The 20,755-nt window shown below is 33.3% G+C and overlaps 1 protein-coding gene across 1 annotated transcript in view; it reads left to right on the top strand.

The window, feature by feature from the left end:
* Tmem65 (transmembrane protein 65) overlaps positions 1 to 20,755 on the top strand; it is a 51,584-nt gene that overhangs the window by 21,828 nt on the left and 9,001 nt on the right. The window contains exons 2-6 of the mRNA XM_074069174.1: positions 8,750 to 8,794; positions 12,345 to 12,412; positions 16,889 to 16,943; positions 17,779 to 17,821; positions 19,606 to 19,711. Coding sequence (XP_073925275.1) covers positions 8,750 to 8,794; positions 12,345 to 12,412; positions 16,889 to 16,943; positions 17,779 to 17,821; positions 19,606 to 19,711 — 317 coding nt within the window. The remainder of the gene's footprint in view (positions 1 to 8,749; positions 8,795 to 12,344; positions 12,413 to 16,888; positions 16,944 to 17,778; positions 17,822 to 19,605; positions 19,712 to 20,755) is intronic.

The following is a 20,755-nucleotide window of genomic DNA, read 5'->3' as shown; positions in this document are numbered from 1 at the left end:
GAGTACTTTCAACCCTGCTCTTCAGACAACACTGACTGCTTTGGGAATTTACCAAACATCTTACATTAAGCAAGCCATACTTATATATAAATGCACATTCATAATTTATATATAAATATTATGTATTTATAAAAATATTGGGTACATTGCTTTTAACTTTAAGAGAATTTTAAAGTAAAATAGAAAATAGCATTAAAATACTAAATTCCTTTGATTTATCTAAAGGAATGTTATAGTTTATACTCAAAGATTATACATATTTGCTGTAGAAAAGTTAATGAGGTTCAGAAAAATAAGAAAATTGAAATTACCCGTTAGTTATCAGAAATAAACATTTTGCTATATTATCCTTTGAGCTTTTTTCTGTAAAAATGTACAGACAAAATTAAATTCTACTTTTTCAGAAAGCATTATATGACTAATATTTGCTCATACCTTATTAAGGAAATAATTTCATTAGTTAAGTTTTATTTCATCATATTATGTACAGAAGTTTAATTAATCCATTATTTGATACTTAAATTACTTGTTCTTTTTTCATACTTACAGATAACACTAATTTGCACCTAAATCTTTTGTGTCCCTCAGAAAGCTCCTTATAACTGGTAATACGGAACCAACAAACAAAAAAAGGACATTTATTTATTTACTTACTTACTTCTTAGTCCCCAGGCTAGACTGGAACTCAGGATCCTCCAGCCTCAGCCTCCCAAATAGCTGAAACTACAAGGCATGTACCACTGCACCCACAGACTCAGTAACTTACACTGATCTCAAGGGCAGAAGTAGTGTTTGGAAATGTGGTATGTCAGATGTTGTAATTAACAGTAGAAGTCACATGTAGTATATGTTGTTAATTTTGTAAAACTGAGATAGTTAGGGAAAAAATTCCACAGAAACAATGAGCATATGTCAAAGTCATTTGTAACAGAACCCGTGTCTCTGAATGTCTGGATGAAATGATTGTTTTTGTGTGGGTATGTATGTGTGTGTTTGAGAATTAAAAGGATAGTTTCTGGTTTTGGGGGTGTATGTGACTTGGGTTTCTTTTGAGAGATAAAATGGTGCCCCACTCTTTTGCAAGTTCTGTACATTCCACCTCCTCTGCCAGAAAGCCATGTGCCAAGCTCAGGGGTGTAGCATGGCGTTTGCTGTTGATGAGTAGAGTATCGTTATAGGTACAGCTGTTTTTACCTTAATTTTTTGTAGGTACATCTGCCACTAGTAAATTAGTTAAAATCTGAAGAATTTCTTTAATTTTCAATTCTGTTGTTTGCTGTTCTCAAAGAAACTGTTGGTACTATTTTTTCCCCCTCACAAAATTGTGTAGTAATGATTGGCCCTAAAATTTAAGTATTTCATCAGACTGCTCTTTAAGTGTCCACCACAGGAGATAATCCCAGACCTTTTATCTGCACTAGTGCAGTGGCATTGCACATCTGTAAGCCTGTCTTCTCAGATCCCAAATCTTATGCAATCTCTTTTGCCCCTGACAGGCACTGAGTCAATTATAGTATTTCCTGATAAAAAAGTTGAATGACCTCATGATATTTCAAAGTGGCCACAATTACAGATAAGAACCAGCATAAGAATTGTATGGCTAGATTATAGGCAGTTTTTATTTCCACAGGGGCAATTCTAAAACTTGGTATTCTATGTTCCCGAAAAGTATAATTTAAAATAAGCCAGGTGTGGTGGTGGTACACATCTGTAATTCTAGCTACTTAAGAAGGGGAGGCAGGAGGATCCCTAGTTCAAGGCAAATCATGGCAAAGTTAGTAAGACTTTGTCTCAAGAACAAAATATAATGGAAAGGGCTGGAGGTGTGCTTAATAGAGCTTGCATGTGTAAGGCCCTGGGTTCAATTCCCTGCCCCCCCAACAAAAGAACAATTTAAAATGAGTTTTTACATTATTTTGAGCTTTATTATAAATAAAATTTAGTAGCACTGATTAAACTATTTTGATGTTAGTCACATTTCACCTATGAAGTTTTCTAAAACATATTTTTGTAAAACCTAGTAGGAATTTTTTAAGATAAAAGCAAATGTGAGATCTAAAATGAAAAAATTTCTTCGTATGTGGTTAGCATATGATCACTGCAGTAGTATAGGCTCTGTTCTAGGTTACTGTCCCAAGTACGCGTCTTTGGAAAAGCTTCTCCTTAATCTTAACCAATCAAAACACTGTATTTGGATACCTTCCAGTAAGGAAAATGAAAAAACCCGATTAACTGGAGTTCAGCTTATTAGAACCTACAGCTAGCCAATATCCTTTCCTACCTGTGAAAAAATGGTCAAGAACTTCTTTTTAAGTAAATTTTTCTAACATGACCAGGGATACCAAAACCTTTAGCCCTACAGCACAACCTGGGAATATCTGGCAAAGCTGGAGATGATTTCTCTTCATCTGTTTTTCTCGGGGTGCTCAGCCTGGTGCTGTGTATCTGCAAATGGTCTGATCCAGTGGTAGTAAGTCTGCATCACTGGATGGCTAAACAACAGAGCAAACACCATGAGGGACCGAAAAACCCAGACTCCTGCTACTAATTCACCCACATCTGAGTTTCTTTCTGTGTGGCTGGAAGGCTTTTTTTAAAATAAAAAAAATTTAAAACTCTACTTAAAAACAGATTAAATAATCAAAGAAATATCTTTTTTAAAATTCAGTATGATTAAGTAGTAACAGCATTTTACAAGCTATGATAGTTTTTTAGTTGCTTTATTTAGAAAACTAACTGGAATATCTTATTCTTTGTAAATTTTAAGGAATTAGTTTCATTTAGCAAAAATATATTTGCTTAAAATATTTTAAATTGTTTCTTTACTGTTCCTGCATTGCTGAAGCAAAACAAGATGTTGAAAAGTTGAAAATTCTTATTTTTAAACATGCAAAGCATTTTTCTTATGTTTTCAGGATTTGTAGTGAATATCTAGAGTATTTTGTATCAGGAAAGGATCACCTATGTAATAACTGCATATATTTAAGTTCTAGAGGACAGATAGGAAGAAGAAATAGTCTGATTTCAAATAATTTTCACTGATTTGATACAATATAAATTAGCAGTTTGCAGCAACTGTCTTTTATGTATTTTCCTATAGATTTTTAAAGTATGAAAACAAGAGAAAGGAATTCTGGGTGTGAATATTATCATAGAATCTTGCAGATTATTTTCTTGTGCTATGTATTTCTAACCATGCAATCCCATTAAGAGCAACTTCTTCAAACATGAGCTTCTAAGAAAGGGAAAATGTGAGGATGTTTGAATGTGTAGTTGTTTTGCCACGGTTATGAATAAACATACTGTATGAAAGCAGAGCATTTATCATTCAATTAAGAATTTTTGTGCTGTGTTCATGAAAGATACTGGTCTGCAGGCTTCTCTTTTGGTAATTTCCTGGAGGCTTTATTTTTGGTATTACTCTGTCCTCTTAAGATGTGTTGGAAGGTATTTCCTCATTGTGTTGGGCAGCTGTTTGTGCTGGGACCAAGTACCTGAGAGAAACAGCTAGGCCCACCTGCTTTCCGTTACATCCCTAGTGCTATCACATTATGAACCCGTCAAAGAACTAATCCATTGATAAAGTCAGAGCACGCATGGTTCAGTCACCTCCCCAAAGCTCTGCCTCTGAACGCTGATGCATTGGGAATCAAGTCTTCAACATAGGAGCCTTTTTGGGGTGACATTTCTTATCCAGACCATGACACTCCTCTGCTGTTTTTTTTAGGTGAGCTCAGAGTTTGTGTAAGATTGGTATTTTTTCTTCTTTAAATATTTTGATAGAATTCACCAGTGAAACCATCTGGGGCTGGAGGGCGTGTATGTTGTGTGCATACATGCGTGCATGTGTAAAGGTGTTTGTTAGCATTCAGTTTTGTTAGGTAGAGCTCTTCAGTTTTGTTTTTTAAAAAGTCTTATCTCAGTTTTGCTAAGTTGTATTTTGAAGGAATTTGTCCATTTCAATTAAATTGTCCTATTTGTGAACTTGAAATTACACATAGTATTTTCTTATTTTTTTAATATCTGCAGAATCTATAGTGATGTCCTTTCTTTCATTCCTTATACTTGTAATTGGTTTCCTTCCTTCCTTCCTTCTTTCCTCCTTCCCTCCCTCCCTCTCTCCCTCCCCCTCTCCCTCCCCCTCTCCTTCCCTACCTTCCTTCATTCCTTCCTTGTTATGTAGTCCAGGCTGGCCTCAAACTCTTGATCCTTCTTTCTTAGCCTCACAAATGCTTGGATTTCAGGTGTGCACCACCACTCTCAGCTCTCTTTCTTGATTAACATAACTAGGGGTTTATTAATATTGTTAGTTTTTTTTAAAGAACTTTGCATGTATCCTTTATTGTTTTCTGTTTTATTGTAATTATTAGTGTGGTTGGATATAAGTTTATTGTTTTATTATTTGGTTTCTCTTTGTCCCTTTTTTATTCCTGTGTTCTTATATTCTTTTAACTTAATTGAATATTTTTTAGAATTCCCCTTCAGGTTATTTTTTAGCTTTTCACCTGTGTCATCTTTGTATTGTGTCTGTATGTGTGGTTACTGTAAGGATTATTATATGCATTCTTAAGTTTTTGCAGACTTTTTGTAGCTAATACTGTGTTACTTCATGTATATCATAGCTATATTGCAACTAAAGTACCAATTTGGTTCATTTGTCACCCCCACTTCATTTTGTTTTTTTTTTGACACAGGGTCTTATTGTGTATCCCAGGTTGGCCTACAAATCTCTTTGTAAGCTATTTCTCTCTCTCTCTTTTTTTTTTTTGCCATGCTGGGATTTGAACTCAGGGGCTTGTACTTGCTAAGCAGGTGCTTACCACTTGAGCCAAATCCTCAGCTAAATCTCTTTGTAATCTAGACTGGTTTTGACTCACCATCCTCCTGCTTCTGCCTCCCAAGTGCTGGATTATAGGTGTATACCACCATGCCCAGTCCCTTCCTTCTTTGTGTATTCCATTCACATAGTATATAAACTCTAGAAAGTTACAATTATATAATTTTTGCTTTCGATTATCATATCTATCTAAACTACATTACTAGGAAAAAAGTAATCTTTTATATTTATCTAGAAATTCTCATTTCTGATACTCTTCATTTCTTTCTCTAGATCTTATTTCCTAACTAGTTATTTCCCTTCAATCTAAATAATTTATTTTGCATTTCCTAAATCTTACGTTGGCTGGTAACACATTCTTATAGTTTTAGTTATCTGGGATACATTTTGCCTTCACTTTTTTTTTTTCAATGCTTTTTGTGGTATTTGAGTTTGAACTCACTTGCTAGGTAGGTGCTCACCACTTGAGCCATGCCCTGGGAGCCTATGGGTTCTGTTTTGCTTTAGTTATGTTTTGGATAGGGTCTTGCATTTTTGCCTCAGATCAGCCTTGGACGGTAATCCTTTTACCTATTGCTTCCATGTAGTTGAGATTACAGGTATGTATGTGCTACTATGTCAGCTTATTGGCTGAGATGGGAGGTCTTGCTAACTTTTTGCTTGAGCTGCACGGCCGCTCCCTTCATTCCTCCCAAGTAGGTGGAATTACTGGAATGGTCTACAACACCCGTAATTCTTGCCTTGCCTTCATTCTTGAGGATAGTTTTTTGGATATAGAAATTTGGATTGACACTTTTTTTTACTTTCTACATATTCAAATAATTGTTCTCCTGTAATTAATGTCCTCTTTTTATCACTGATTTTCTTCATATTTCTTCTACTGAGAGTTCATTGACCTTCTTGAATCTTTTGAAATTTTTGTCGTGTACCAAATTTGGGAAACTTTTATCTAGTATTTATTCAATTTTTTTCTGCTTTTAAGCCTATCTACTTACATTTTACAATTACAGATTTTTTTTAAGTTTTAGAACTTATTATGGTTCTTTTTATAGTTTCTGTATCTCTGCTGAGACTTCCTATGCTGTCATGTATTTATATTTTTGAATATGATGTTAATTGCTGCTTTAAGTCTTTGCTAATTCTCATGTTTGAATCATGTCAGAATTAGTGTCTGTCTATTATAATTTCTTCTAAAAGTGTGTCACATTTTTCTATTTTGTTATGATGTAATTTTGGACTGTATCTTTCCTCATCATTGCTGTTACTATGTTGAGATTCTGGATTCAGTTTTATTCTTCTGATTTTTGTTTGTTTTAATAGACAATTAATGATTGGGCTCAACCATCGTCTTTCCAGTTGCAAGTCAAATCTCCATTCATTTTACCCTTAACTGGAATTTTTGGAGTTCCCTCTGACATGTGCATTTCATAAGTCAGGAGTGGCTCTGAACTGAGTCTAAACATGGAATTCAGACTTCCTTTTCTGACCTTTCTTTTCCCAGTGTCCCTGTTTCTTTCCTGTGGCTTTGGTTACCTGGCACCCTGTCCTCTGTTCTTCAGGCAGAACGACAGGGATTCTTTTTAGTTTTATTTGGTCTGCGTGTTGTGATTGGGCCCTTATCTAAACTTACAGCAGACAGGTAACTAACTCACTTGGTGCCATTTCTTTGAGGTGTTGATTCCCTTCAGAATCTACCTGTTTGTTCAGTTTCCAGTGTTTTGAGGAAATTGTTTATTGTTTATTATCTATAGTTTATAGTTATGTGCAGGAGAGCTGATTTGATAAAAAGTACTTAGCCCATCTCCGAAGAACCAGAATTTTTTGAGCTAAAAAGTGTTAGCAAATGTGGTGCAATGAAGTACAATCTTAATAGTTTTCTCATTACTTAAAAATACCCTGAAAGAGAAAGGGAGTGGGGGGAGAAGGAGGGGATGGGAGGTACGGAGGGGGAGAAATTGCACATATGAATAAATAAAATCCTGAAAAGGGAGAAAGTATGGTGTACATATTTAACATATATGGAGTAATTGAAATATGTAGTGTACTTGATAAAATATTACAGTAGAATACATTTCTAATGTAGTTATAGATAATGTACCAATTTCAAGAGAAAATTTTAGTGTCAAAATAAATGTGCATGGGGTAGAGTTCCTGGGTGTGTGGCTCAAGTGGTAGAGCACATGCATAGCAAGCAAGCATAAAGTCCTGGGTTCAAGCCCCAGTACTGAACTAGAACTAAGACATACATATACACATGGGGAAAGAAAACTTCTGGAGTTTATTGTGATGGTTTTCACAGAGGTTATAATAGTAGCCATACAGGTGGCTTGGATTTATGTTCAAATTCTGTGCACCATACAGCTAATGTTTTTCTTTGACTCCTGATAGGCTTTGTTTTGATTCAACAGATAAACTAAAGAAGATAATGGCAGAGGCTTCAATGTGACCAATTTATGAATTAAAATTTTGGATAGGTACTTTCTGTTAAAACTTCACGACTTTCTGTTGCCTTCACGACTTTTCTCTTAAAGTTCTCATTACCTTTAGTCATTAACCCTTGTTTGTAGTAGAAAGACTAGAAACACTGATTATGCTATTTCCCCACACACTACAGATTACCCATTTGCCTAGTTTTTATCCTTTCTTCTCAGGAGTTGTGATATTTTGAGTATTTCGCTCAATGTGTGGGGAATTTGAAGAAGTAAAAGCAAGGACCCTGTATTCTCTCACACTATTGCAAAGGTCCTCCTTGTTGAATTTTTAGGTATTTCAAGTTATTCCCATCAACTGACAAGAACTTCTCCCCACCATGTCAGAACTGTAGTGAGGATGAGAATAGCTTCACCATCTTTGGAGTACACTGGTGCCCTACACTGCTGGTTAAAAGTTTAGAAAACCATTTGCATGCTTTCAAAGCAAATTTTGAGGTAATAGTGCTAATCTGAAAATGAAATGTGAAATTCTGCAGGCTAGCATTTCTTTTTAAAATTCTTATCCAGTTTGTAATAAGTTGTCTTGGACAACATGGTTGTGTCAGATCTTTAGAGGAGTGTGGTCCACTGTATATGCTCTACTCTATGTATTATTAATTAATTCTATTAGATTGGATGAGGAAGAGAAGTTACATTTATCAATCATTTAAATTTATACAAATGGTTAGATGGTTCTTACTGTAAGACTAGGCAGGTTGCTTTTTTGTAATAATTGTTAATTTTTATACATAATGGTGATACTTACAGATACTTTGGTTAATACTTGGGAAAGTATATGTTCGTACTGTATGTTACAAATACTGCGTTATTTATCATTTTTGAATACCACTGTACTTTTGGGGGATTGTTGTATTGTGTAGAATGCTCTTTTTCCCAATAGTATAGATTTAAAAAATCAAAATATTAAGTATATTATCAAGTAGAATTAGTTAAAAAACTCAAACCAGTAAAATCATCAATGTGATTACAATGCTTTAAAAAAATTGTCCTATTCTCAAAAGATACCTATGTGTATTTGAATACTTTTTTCCTACTATCAATATTTATTTATATTTCTTAAATCATCTAGACTTTCAATTTAAAGACTAGTAGCTATGTTTTTGAACTGTTTTTTTGTTCTGTTATAGTTAACACAAATGGATTCACAAGGGTTCACAAGGACTTAAAAAAAGAAAAACCCAGTGCTATAGAGTGTGGGTTGGCTTATAACTAAAGCTCAGTTTTAGTTGCTTACTTGTAATTTAATCCATACCAATTGATATTCTTTTAAATTGATAGCTTTGGTTAACTAACCTAAATATAATTTATAAGTAATCTCTAATCTCTCATTTTGTAAGTCTGGTATTTTCTTCATTGTAATAAAAAAAAAAGTCATGCTATGATAACTGATTCTTGCTCCACACCCTTTTTTCTCCTTTAGAAAAATTGGAAGCTCTTCCACCCACCCCAGGACAGCTGAGATATGGTAATGATTCTATACTTGTTAAATATATATGCATGTGTTTTTGAACTTGAAGTACCTGTGTGTCTTATCGATAGAAGAGTCAGTAAATTCAATCTGCCCAGATGGAGTGGATCGTCCTACTTATTATGTAAAGTACTTTGTAAATTTGGTTTAAGACATATTCTGATTCTATGGGATATTTATTTATTTACACATTAATGGGGTTTAGACTCAGGTCCTCACACGTGAGCCACACCTCCAGCCCAGTAGTGTTAAAGAATATCCAGTATTGTTAAAATATTCTTACCATCTAGAAATAGTTATATTTGTGACAGAAGTTTTCCTAATTCCTAGGAAAAAGTATGTATTTACTTCCCAGAAAAAAAAGGATGTGTTTGAATTTAAATAAGGTAACTGTAGAACTAGAATTTTGAGACTCAAGGCTAGGTAGAACTGTTCTCTGACGCAGAAAATAGTACCAGTTAGCTGTTTATAATAATGAAAAAAGTAAAGTTCACTTAAAACCACCAGGAGGAAAAACCTTGTTACAGTACTGCTGGTGTTCTTTCTTTTCTCTGTTACAATAGGAATGAATCTCAGGACTAACATAGAGCTTAATGTAAGACAGTTTCAAGACAATAGGACAAGAGAATTATTTAACAGTGAGCAGCGAGAATTTGAGTAAGTTGTGAATTAAGTATGTGAATAAATATTAAATAAATGTGATTTACTAACAACTGCTTAGTTACAGAATAGTGTTTTCCAGAGAAAATTGAAGAAATCACAAATTAGTAGGAGATGATTATGTACTGAGAACAAATTAAAATAATTAGGAAAAACTAATAGGCAGTTCTTTTTTTCCTCATAGATAGAATATAATTTATATTAGAAATTAGTAAGTTTCCTCAAATACCAAAACAATTTAAGAATTCTTCAAGATTTGTCTTCTCAGGTAATCTTTCCTGATTCTCTCTGCCTTGAGTCATACAGTCTGTGGCGTGATGATAGCATCATATCATGCTGTTACCATTTTTGTAGGTGTTACTGAAATTAACTGTGTATGTAGATAAGTTATACCTAAATCTTGAGTCATACGGTCTGTGGCGTGATGATAGCATCATATCATGCTGTTACCATTTTTGTAGGTGTTACTGAAATTAACTGTGTATGTAGATAAGTTATACCTAAATCCTTTGAGGGGTAAGAACCTCATCTTACTTATCTTTTCATCTCAGTTCCCAGTGGAGTGCCTAGTATGTATTTAATTTTTTTTAAAAAACTTTTTTGCTTTGGATTAAAGATAAATTTTTATTTAGAGGGCACATTTAAGTATAAACATAAAGGCATAATATATTGTGTGGTTCAAAGTGATTGTTTTAGCAGTGTGCCTGGTTCTACTAACTAAGCTTTTGCCAGGAAGACAATTAATATAATTTTAATATCCTTAACACCTCATTTTAAGATATTTATAACTGGCCAATTTTAGAGGCTCCATCACGTTAACCCCAAATGCTGAGTAATCCCAATCAGTTTCTGTTACTTTGCCATATTTAAGTTTAAAAAATACTGAGGAGGACTGGTGGAGTGGCTCAAGTGGTAGAGCGCCTGTCTAGCAAGCATAAGGCCCTGAGTTCAAGCCCCAGTGCCAGGAAAAAAAGAATGCTAAAAATCACAAGGAAAATGATTTGCAGATGTACTTAAGTCACTTTCTTTTCACTCTCATGTTCCATTACACTCTTTTGGCCTATTACATTTCTGTTATATTTTTGGAAACTAAGATTGTGCATATATTTTAGAGGCTGCTTATTAAAAAACTTTTGAATGTTCAAAAGGTAAGCAACTGGACTTACATAAAAAGTCAAAGAACTAAAGTTAGAGTCTTTGAAAAATCCCATTTCACTAATGTGCTATTTAATTTTTATCATCTTAATAACTTTTAAAATAATAGTCTAAACTGGGGGTGGTGGTGTATGCCTGTATTCTCAGCACTCTGGAGGCTCAGACAAGAGGATTACAAGTTTGAAGCCAGCCTGGCCTTAATAGTGAGTTTGAGGCCTACCTGAGCTAAATAGTATGACCCATCTAAAGAAAAAGTTCTTCATAATTAAATATTTTGGTCTTGATCTTGAACATTTTTGCTTAATAGCAAGAAGAAATGTGAAATGACCTATTGTATACCTATTATGTACTATCATATGTAATATTATGGCTAATAATTTATATAATAGTTTATATTGCTATACATATATGCAGTTTCTTTGATAGTTGTCTGATTCTCTCTGCCTTGAGTCATACGGTCTATGGTGTGACGATAGCATCATATCATGCTATTACTGTAGTAATAGTAATATAGTAATATAGTAATAGTATAGTATTACTACAGTAATAGCATGACCATAGTTGTGAGTGGAAGTGTTTTTAAACTTACTAACTTCTACTAACGGTATAGAATTTGCTATAGTGATATTGAACTTTCGTGACTTCTGGATTATATTTTAAATATAATTATATATTTTAATTATGATTTTCTGTGAACTTAGCTGCACTGAAAGAAAAGAGAATCTAAAATCAAGTTATTACATGTACCCAATTGGCTTAAGGAACTATTTTTGGATAGAGCATAAAATTCAGATTCTTGATCTCTATTAAAGGAAGTCCTCAGTTGAATTGATACTGTCTGTACCTTAGCAGTTGTATAGATTAATTAGAATAAAGTCTTTTCCTATTCCCAGCTTTTAATCTCTTTCTCAGTCTGCCTTTAATTTTCTAAATATGGAATTTCCTTCTTTCCAGGTCAGTGGTTGAACATCTACTATGTACTCAGCTTTGCACAATGTGCTAAAGATACAAAATTGAAAAAGGAGGCTAAAATATAAGTTTTACTAGCATTTTAATATTTCTGGCCTTTCAGATATGTACTAGATAGATGGGTATTTGTGCCTTTGGTAGAAAGGGGCCAAGTTACATTTTGGTGTAAAGCAAATGCTAATTCTTCATGATTTGCGGTAGTATTTAAAGATCTTGAACTGTGAGATGAGAAAGACTGTACATAGATGTGTAATGAAGATGTGGTAATCACCTTTTTCTAACATTTCTTTTAAAAATTGGCTAATGAAAAAAACCAATCAGCTTCCCTGAAATGTGATTTGGGGCATTTTTCATTTCTAGTATAGACATCAGCTTTATGGTAATAATATTTAGGCATAAGAGAGAAACAGATTGATATCAATAACAATAATTCAAGTAAAGCGTGGTACTCATACATGCTCATTTAATTGTTCTCCCATTAACTGTCTATATCTATGTGTGTGTGTTGCCTATAAGAAAACACAAAAGCCTAACAGTTATTTTTACATGTTGTATATATATATTTTTTGTTTTGTTTCCCAGTATAACTTCTATCAAGTAGCTTAACTTATAACAATAGTAGGATCTATTCGCCATAAGGAATAAAAAGCAAATTCTAAAGATTATCAAGTCTGTTTAGGAGACTTTAACCATGTGGTCTGTTTTTATCATTCTGAAGTTATTGAAATCTTAAAGTGTATTTTCTGTTTTTGATGTTTTTCAGTATTCATCCACAATGCGATACCTTTCGTAGGGTTTGGCTTTTTGGATAATGCAATTATGATTGTTGCAGTAAGTTCTTTAACCAGTTCTATTTTAAGTTAATAAGGAAATTAATGTGGTCTACATTTTCCTAATAATTTTTATACTGTAGCTATAATTTTAATTAATATAATAAACAAGGCCTTTAAAAACTATTTCATATTAATTTGACTAAGGTATCATGTATATTTATTAAGACTTTTGGCAAAGTATTTAGACAAACATTTATGTTTTATATTATTCTGGTCTAGTTTCAACATTTTTATTAAAGAAAAAAGTATGTAAAATTTTCCGATGTTCTTTAATTGTGTTTGTAGTTGTCATCATATATGTAGGTTATTTAATTAGTTCCTTATTGAATTGTTTCATTCGAAAATGTTTTAATGGGTGTTTTGATACACAGTCTGGCCTGTTGTCTGACCACTTAACTCAGAAGTATCTTAATTTTCAATTCAGAACATTGACTATGTCGCTTTTCTGCTTTGTTACATTGTAGTATTAAAATAAAAGTTCCCCTTTGGTATAGTTATTTTGACATAAGGTGCTCCTTAAGTCAAAAGTGCTGCTTAATCTCAATAATGGCTCATTTACCTTTCTTATTATTAATAATACCTGTGTTGGAAAAATTGGTCCATTTTTCTAACAAATAAATCAATGCTTAAAACATAAATCTTCTAAAATTGTTGAGTTCTCTATCTACTTTTCTCTTATTTTTTCCAAATATAATCAGTTGATCATAGTTTAGTAAGAAGGCAATTACCAACTTTCAGTACATGGTTTTAGAATACTTTATGAATAGCCATCCTTCTCAGATATTAGCAGTAAGTAGATTGAAGGTCTATTACCTACATCCTGGGAAGAAGGAAGAAAACTACCAACTACTTATTTCCCATTTAAGGTTTAGAAGTTTTCAGGTGAAGTTTTTACTTAAACTAGTTTAAGAAAATCTAAGTGCTTCTCTGACTTAGACCCCCTTGACAGTCAGCTTCATTGACTCTAACTTTAGAAAAGTTTGAACTGGGGTGTGGCTTATGTAGTAGACTGCCTGCCTAGCAACTGCGAAGCTTAGAGTTCAAACCTTTGTACCACCAAAAAAAATTCTATTAGTTATTATTTATATGATAATCACACTATATTGTAGGATACTGCTAAAATGGAAAGTTGAGGTTGTTGAATGTGTGGAAAGTACATGAAAACTGCAAGGGCTTCTTTTTGGTTTTGTGTTCACCTGCACCACAAAGTGGACATAAATAGAAGATTCAGTTTTAAAGTAGAGACTTAAAAAGAATTTTATAGATGATAAAAACTGCTTAAAGAATATCTAAAGTTGTTTGACTAGAGAATGATTTTGTTTGCTATGTAGTCTACCTATATGTCCAGGTCGATTGGGATCAGCTACTCAGAAAGTGCAGCTGTTCACGTGGTGGAGGGGCTCACAGGGTCGTAGCAGGAGTGTTTCCTGCTCATAAGCTGTCACAGAGGATGCTCTGCACGTGCACTACTCGAGGTGATAAAACCACGAGGATTCAGTAGTGAGTGGTCTGGCAAGATCAGATTTCTAAGAGGTGGCCCACATGAACTGAGTGCCCCAGACTGTACACCAGCATGCTAGTGTTTGAGGAGTGTGACTTTTTCCTAACATGCATGGAAGAATAAAATTGGTCTCTTTGTGCATCTGTGACATGAGAAACTTTTTTAGAACTACATTGCCCTTTTCAGACTACTAAAATCTAGATTATTTAAATAGTTAATATAAACCAAATATAATTGTAATGAAAATTACAATTTGGTTAATATAAACCAAATATAATTGTAATGAAAATTTCACTATGATGTATTTATAAGCTGAGATGACGATTTCATGTGTTCATGAATAGATTGTCTAAGCATCTCTGTGGCACATACTTATTTCAGTTTCCCATGATTTTGCCCAGCATTTTAGATTCTCTTTATTGATAGCCTGTGCTCAATTACTACCATCTTTTAAAAAAATTTATTAGCATAAATTAATGTACAAAGGGGTTTCATTATGGTATTTACAACATGCATATGATATTCTTTGATCAAATTTACCCCCATTACTACCATCTTAACCATTGTAGTTTTAACCATTGTAGTTTTCACCTCAACTCCTGAAACGCTGTCTTTGCTACAGGGCATTGTGGAGATGATGCAAATTGAGTGAAGTGGGGTGTAGGAATATTTTGAAGAGGGATCAGAATAGGGAAACTAGTAGCTTCCTAGATCCTGAAGAAGACCCTCACTTAATTTATTTTGAAATAAATAGCTAAAGTATTAGATATCTGTGTTTTAATACACGGTCAAAAAAAAAAAAAACCAAAGCCCTAAATCAAACTAGACAAAGTGAAACAACTCAAGAGTCAAATTATTTTAGTATTGTTTGTTATTGTGTGCTACTCAGACTCAATATTTATATAGCTGAAAGTACCCTCTTTTTCCGTGCCTGAGATAGTTAACTCCAAATTTGTAATAACTTGTTACTATGCTAACATTGAAATCCAGTTTTAGGGACTTATTACTAGTTTTTACTTTTTTTTTTTTTTGGTGGTACTGGGGCTTGAACTCAGGGCCTTGTACTTGCCAAGTAGGCATTCTACCTCTTGAGCCACACCCCAGCCCTGAGGTAAATATTTTAAACTGCTAACTTCAATACCTGATGAGAATATAAGGTCTGGCAAAAAGTACTGTCCTGTGATAATTGCAAACTAGTTCAGAGACAGTGAGGATTTTCAGTGAGGTGCTGTAATAGACTGCTGAGATTAAAATACACAAATAATTACAGTCTTTGAGAAGGGAGATTAAGTGATCATTGCTATCTTAAACATTTGTTTTACCTTTTTATTGTTTCTTGAGCACTGATGACCTTTCACACTGTGGAACAGATGTAGCTGTTTTAAGGTATTAAGGAGCTACTTGATTCTTCTGTCCTACCATGCCACAGACACAGACTGTTAGGTGTACCTTCGTGGCTGCTGTCCTCGTTGTAGTCATGAGAAAGAATTCCTGTATAACTAATTGTAATACATTAGACCTTTATTGTGGCTGCTGTTAATGTTAAGTGTAAATCTTGAGTTACATAGTTATTATGTTTTAATATTATTAGGTTGTTTTTTATAATTCATATTTTAGTGCATTTTTTGTATTACTTTTAAAAAAATTTAATTAGAGTTTTTTAGAATTCTGGATTAGATTAATTGTATTAAGGTGATGAACCAGGTTTAACTTTCAACTGCTATTAGTTTTCTTTATGGGTTTTATCTTACCTATCAGCAAAATTTGATGTAAATGTGGGGACAAAGTGAAGAATTGAAGAGTTGATTGCCCTCAAACCATCTTTGAATTTTTTTGAAGTTTTCATGCCCTGAGAAGGACTATCGATGCATCTTAAATTCAGCCAAATGATCAAGCACTTTTTTTTTTTCCGGTGCTGGAGGTAAAACCCAGGGTCTCATACATGCTAGGCAAGCACTCTGCTCACTGAGCTACATCCTCAGCCCACATAAATAAAATTTAAATGCATGTATTGTAAGAAGGTTCTTCTTGAGTGACTCATTGTGATTAAAGATGCTGTATATATTTATTATTCATGGTAGCCTGGAGTTACCTCTCTTCCATCATAGTACTCCAGTATGTCTGCACTGACATATAAAAATAGACATCCTGTTCTTTTTCTCTGTGTCTGTTTTCTTTTTATTTTCTTTTCCTTTTTCAGAACTCTGTTTCTTTGGGTGCCTTTAGAACATGCAATTTTAAGTGCCTGGAAAACTTTAGTGCATCAAGCTGTTTGGTCCATATTCAACAAGAATTATCTTTTAAAGGGGTGGAAACAAAAGTTCTAGTGTAAGAAAATTGAGGATTCAGCTTTTTTCAGTTTTGTAAATATATGATAGGTAATGTAATATTTCTAAATAACAAACAGTATGTTCATTTTTTTCAACATTCAACATCATTGAGATTTGAAAAATTTTTTAGAAATTTTCAAATGTCAATATTCAAGAGAGTTTGTGAAAATTAATCATTTCTCTGATAGCCTTGCTCAAAAATCAGAACTGAATTGTTTACAAACACCAGTTTCTCCAGGAACTGGTCCAGTCTGTCTTTTAAATCTTTCAATAGAGTGAGTAACAACTTACTCACAATTTAAGGATATGTGAGTTGGTCTTCTTTTTGTTCAAAGATCTTTACAACATGTTTCTCTGTGATAGAAAAACAAATTCTATATTCTTAATGATGAATTAATTTTCATATGTGTTGCTAATTTTAATTTTTATAAAGGCCCAATTTTAATGAATAAATTGTTATTTATGAATTACACATTGAATAAAGTGAATTATCTCATATATATTTCTGCATATTTTATATTTATAATTTTAGGGCACTAACATGTTGATTTAACTATTTTATCTGTCTTTATTAATGTTTCACTATTCTTTTATAGTCACTTTAGTTTTAATTTTTAAGATTTTTTTCCTAATCATTTTTCAGGGAACCCATATCGAGTTGTCTATTGGAATTATTTTGGGAATTTCAACAATGGCAGGTATTTAATAGTAGCAAATGTTATTCCATTGTCTACATATTTAAAGCATTTTGATAAGTTTGGTTTAGAAGAGGGTAATTTACTCATTGAGATGTCTGTCAGTTTATCTCCTTAATCCTAATCTTCTGATTCTTAGTTTTGTATATGTAGTGTTTTTTTCTGAGAAATTTTCAGTACTTCATGTTAGTTAATGGGTAACAATTCTGTATCACATTGTCTTAGGACAAGTTCTTCTGCTAATTCAATATTATCCCACAATCTTTAAATTTGTCTCTTATTCGGTTATTTATTTTCTAGTTGCATAGAAAAATAAAAAAACAAAACACAAAATTGAAATTCTGTCTCCTTTTCTCCCCTTTTTACTAGCTTATTCTTCATGATGGTAAAATTTGGAAATGGTTCTATGTTTATTGTATAGAAAGCATGAGGTCAATGAGTTAGTGAAAGAAACCTTTCTTTTCCTTGACTGTCTTGAATTCAGAGTTGTGTATGGCTTTATTCTTTAACTTCCAAGTGTCTGAATACCCTGAAAATACCATATGAAAAGATACTATATGAAAGATACAACTACAAAACACTGTGCAAATGTTTTAGTATTAAAATGAAAATGGAAACTGGCTGGTATAACAGAAAAAAACTTAATGGAGGTGTAGTATTACATTTTCAGAATTGTGCTCTGTTTTGAACTCTTGAGATCCAGAGCTCGCCAATGAGTTGCTTTGGAGGTAGTTGTTGTAGTTCCAGATCAGGGCTGTATGGATTTCATAGTGATGTACGGTCTTGATTTTTCTGACTTTTGTGTAATAATTCGCTTGTCCGTTTTTCAAATTTTTAGCTGCTGCTTTGGGAAATCTTGTGTCAGATTTAGCTGGACTTGGGTAGGTCCATTCACTTATTCACTTGTGCATTTGTTTACTTACGTATTCTTTTTTCTCCATTTTCCTTTACTTGAGAAGCATAAAAAAGATATTTATCTTTGTATTTGAGAACAAAATCTTTAAATTTAATATCCCCAAATCAGTAGTACTAAATATTTGGTGTGCATCAAATAGATTCTTGTTTTATACCCCCGTCATAAAGACTTAGTGTTTCTGGGATTGTGCCCTGGCATTCTCATATCCTAAAACTACCATAATGGAATTTTCCTTTACTAAAGATGCAATAACCCCCATCAGTATTCCACTCCACCCCATTCCTACAAAGCCCAAAAATGAGAAATATGGCCCAAATTAGAGGATTCTGACTGAACATGTTTGCTAGTGAGTGGAACTTTCAAAGGAAATACAACCCAAACACACACACACACACACACACACACACACACACACACACACTGATGTTGGGGATTGAACCCACTGCCTTGCACATGCCACTGAGCCAAACCTTCAGATGTCAGACCATGAATTTGTTGGCCATTTTCTCTCTATTTCATGTGGCAGAAGTGATGAAACAAACCAAGGATGGCTATTCAGAAAAGACTAGTTTTCTCTCTTTCTGTCTTCCAAGTGGCAGATGGCCTGGTCTGCTTCCTGAGCTTGGGGAAAACTGAAGAATTGACATTAATTAATTTGATGAGCATCTTTTTCTTGCTCTGTCTTTGACTTTATCTTCCTTCCTTGATTAATTCAAGTATGGTACATGTGAGGTTTGGATTTGTGCTAGTATAGTAGATGTCTAATCCTGCAATCAAGGCAAAGGCAATTTTATGAGTGCTTTAAACCTCTATATTAAGATTCTGTGCTTGAGTTTGGGCCCAAAGCTACTGTTGAAGTTTCTGTGCTGTAAGGCCATGATTGAAATTTTATATTCCTGGAATTGGTGACATAAATGTAGCATGATATCACCATTTCTGAATTTCCAGCTTTAGGGTTAATAATGATAATATTATAGCTACTATATAGCTTTCTGATATACTTAATAGAACCAAATGATCTGGTAGATTTTAAGGCCATTTAGTTTTAGATTTTAATATACAATAATTAATTTTGATTAATGAAGGTATTGCTAGAAGTCTTTATATTTGAGACCTATTTCTTTGTCCCATTTTTGCTATCACCAAATAACAAATACCACCTTTTATGGATTCTTAGATACAGTTTCAAAAAACTTAAATCTGATATCAGGATCTATCTAATTATTGATAGTATGCAGAATTTAATTAGCTAGCTTTGTTCTTTCTCATAGCTCATAAAGTAAGATTGTATTCTATAAGTGATGGTAGTATAAGATTGATATATGCTTAAAGTTAGCCTGAAAATTCTAGGCTGTCATTCTTAGTACCATCAATTGGTACCAATTTGATGAATAGTAAAACTTTTGTTTTCTGATAATAGTTATTAACTTACTTTTCAGTTTGGGATAAGGGCAGAAATTATAAATATTTGTAAACAATTTTTATCTACCTTGAGGTAGTGATGGAGAATAATTGTTCTAGGGAAATTTACCTGTATATTAAGTTTTTTAATATTAAAATATTTCTAAATTGGATATATTTATACCCAATAAAAAAAAGTTGAAAGAAGTGTTATGCCCATTCTAGACTGCCAACTATAGATGTAAAATTACCTTGTTTCTCTTTGTAGTAATTAGTATTTTATGATACTTGCATGTCTCTTTAAAAACCTGTTTCCTGTACTCTTGTATTTTTTTTTTTTTTTTAAAGACTTGCAGGTTATGTTGAAGCTTTGGCTTCCAGGTTAGGCCTCTCAATTCCTGATCTTACACCGAAGCAAGTTGACATGTGGCAAACACGTGTTAGTACACATTTGGTAAGTGACTTTTATATGGCTGTGACCATGAATTTGAGTAGTCAGAGCATGATATGGCTCAGGACCTTGAAAACTTTGAAACTAAAACTGATTTGAGTGATGTTCTTAGATAAATTATCCAGGCATTGGCAATTTTTGGAAAACAATAATGTTTTCCAAAAACATTGGCTCCTTATAAATATACTTAATTTTTAAAAATATTTATGCAATTCAGTTAATATTATGAATATCTGTTATGTGCTAGAGGATAAAGGACAGAAAATGAATAATAAACTATAGCTATCCTTGAGGAACTTGCTTAGATAGAGAACCAGACATGTAGTATGACACTTAGTATGACACGTGCACTCATAGAATTATGCACAAGATACAGCAATAGCACAAGTAAGGTAATTAACACTGTGGGGAGAAATTTCTTTTGGTGGAGAGATTTGGTAATATTGGATCTAAAGTGATTTTTGAATTATTGATAAGGCATTTACTAGAGGAAGAAGAGAGTTTAAAGGATATTGACTCACAAGTAGAAGGGAATAATTTCAAAAGGAATATTCATAGAAATATAAGAAGTATTTCACCAATATACTCTGCAGTAGTTGTGAGTAGAAATAGTGGGAAAAGCACTGGAGAGAGAACCATGGACCAGATGGGAAAGGCATTATGTATGCTCTGCTAAGGAGCTTGAACCTTGTGTGTAGGTGATGGTGAGCCAGCAGAGACGTGAATAGGAAGGTAACTGGATGGGTCATGAGGCTACCATAAGTCAAGAAAAGAAAGAAGAACAAGTTTGCAAGAGAAAATAAATAATGAGCTCTGTTTTGGACATGTCGAATTAGAGATGCTAGCACAGGACATTCATGTGGTTAATGCCTAGTAGACATTTGGATAAAAAGTCAAGAGTTAGAGAAGTCTGAATTAGAAATGATGGATATCATTATTTATTGATTCAACACATATTTTTTGCTTACTTACTATGTGCCATGTACTGATCTAGGAGTTTTAAATGCATTGGTTAACAAGACAGGAGCTTTCTTTCTGGTGGATCTT

This window comes from Castor canadensis, chromosome 3, assembly GCF_047511655.1.
Source record: "Castor canadensis chromosome 3, mCasCan1.hap1v2, whole genome shotgun sequence".
NCBI classification, from domain to species: Eukaryota; Metazoa; Chordata; class Mammalia; order Rodentia; family Castoridae; genus Castor; species Castor canadensis.
The sequence above is the reverse complement of the archived record's forward strand: the minus strand, read 5'-3'. Positions and strand labels throughout refer to the sequence as shown.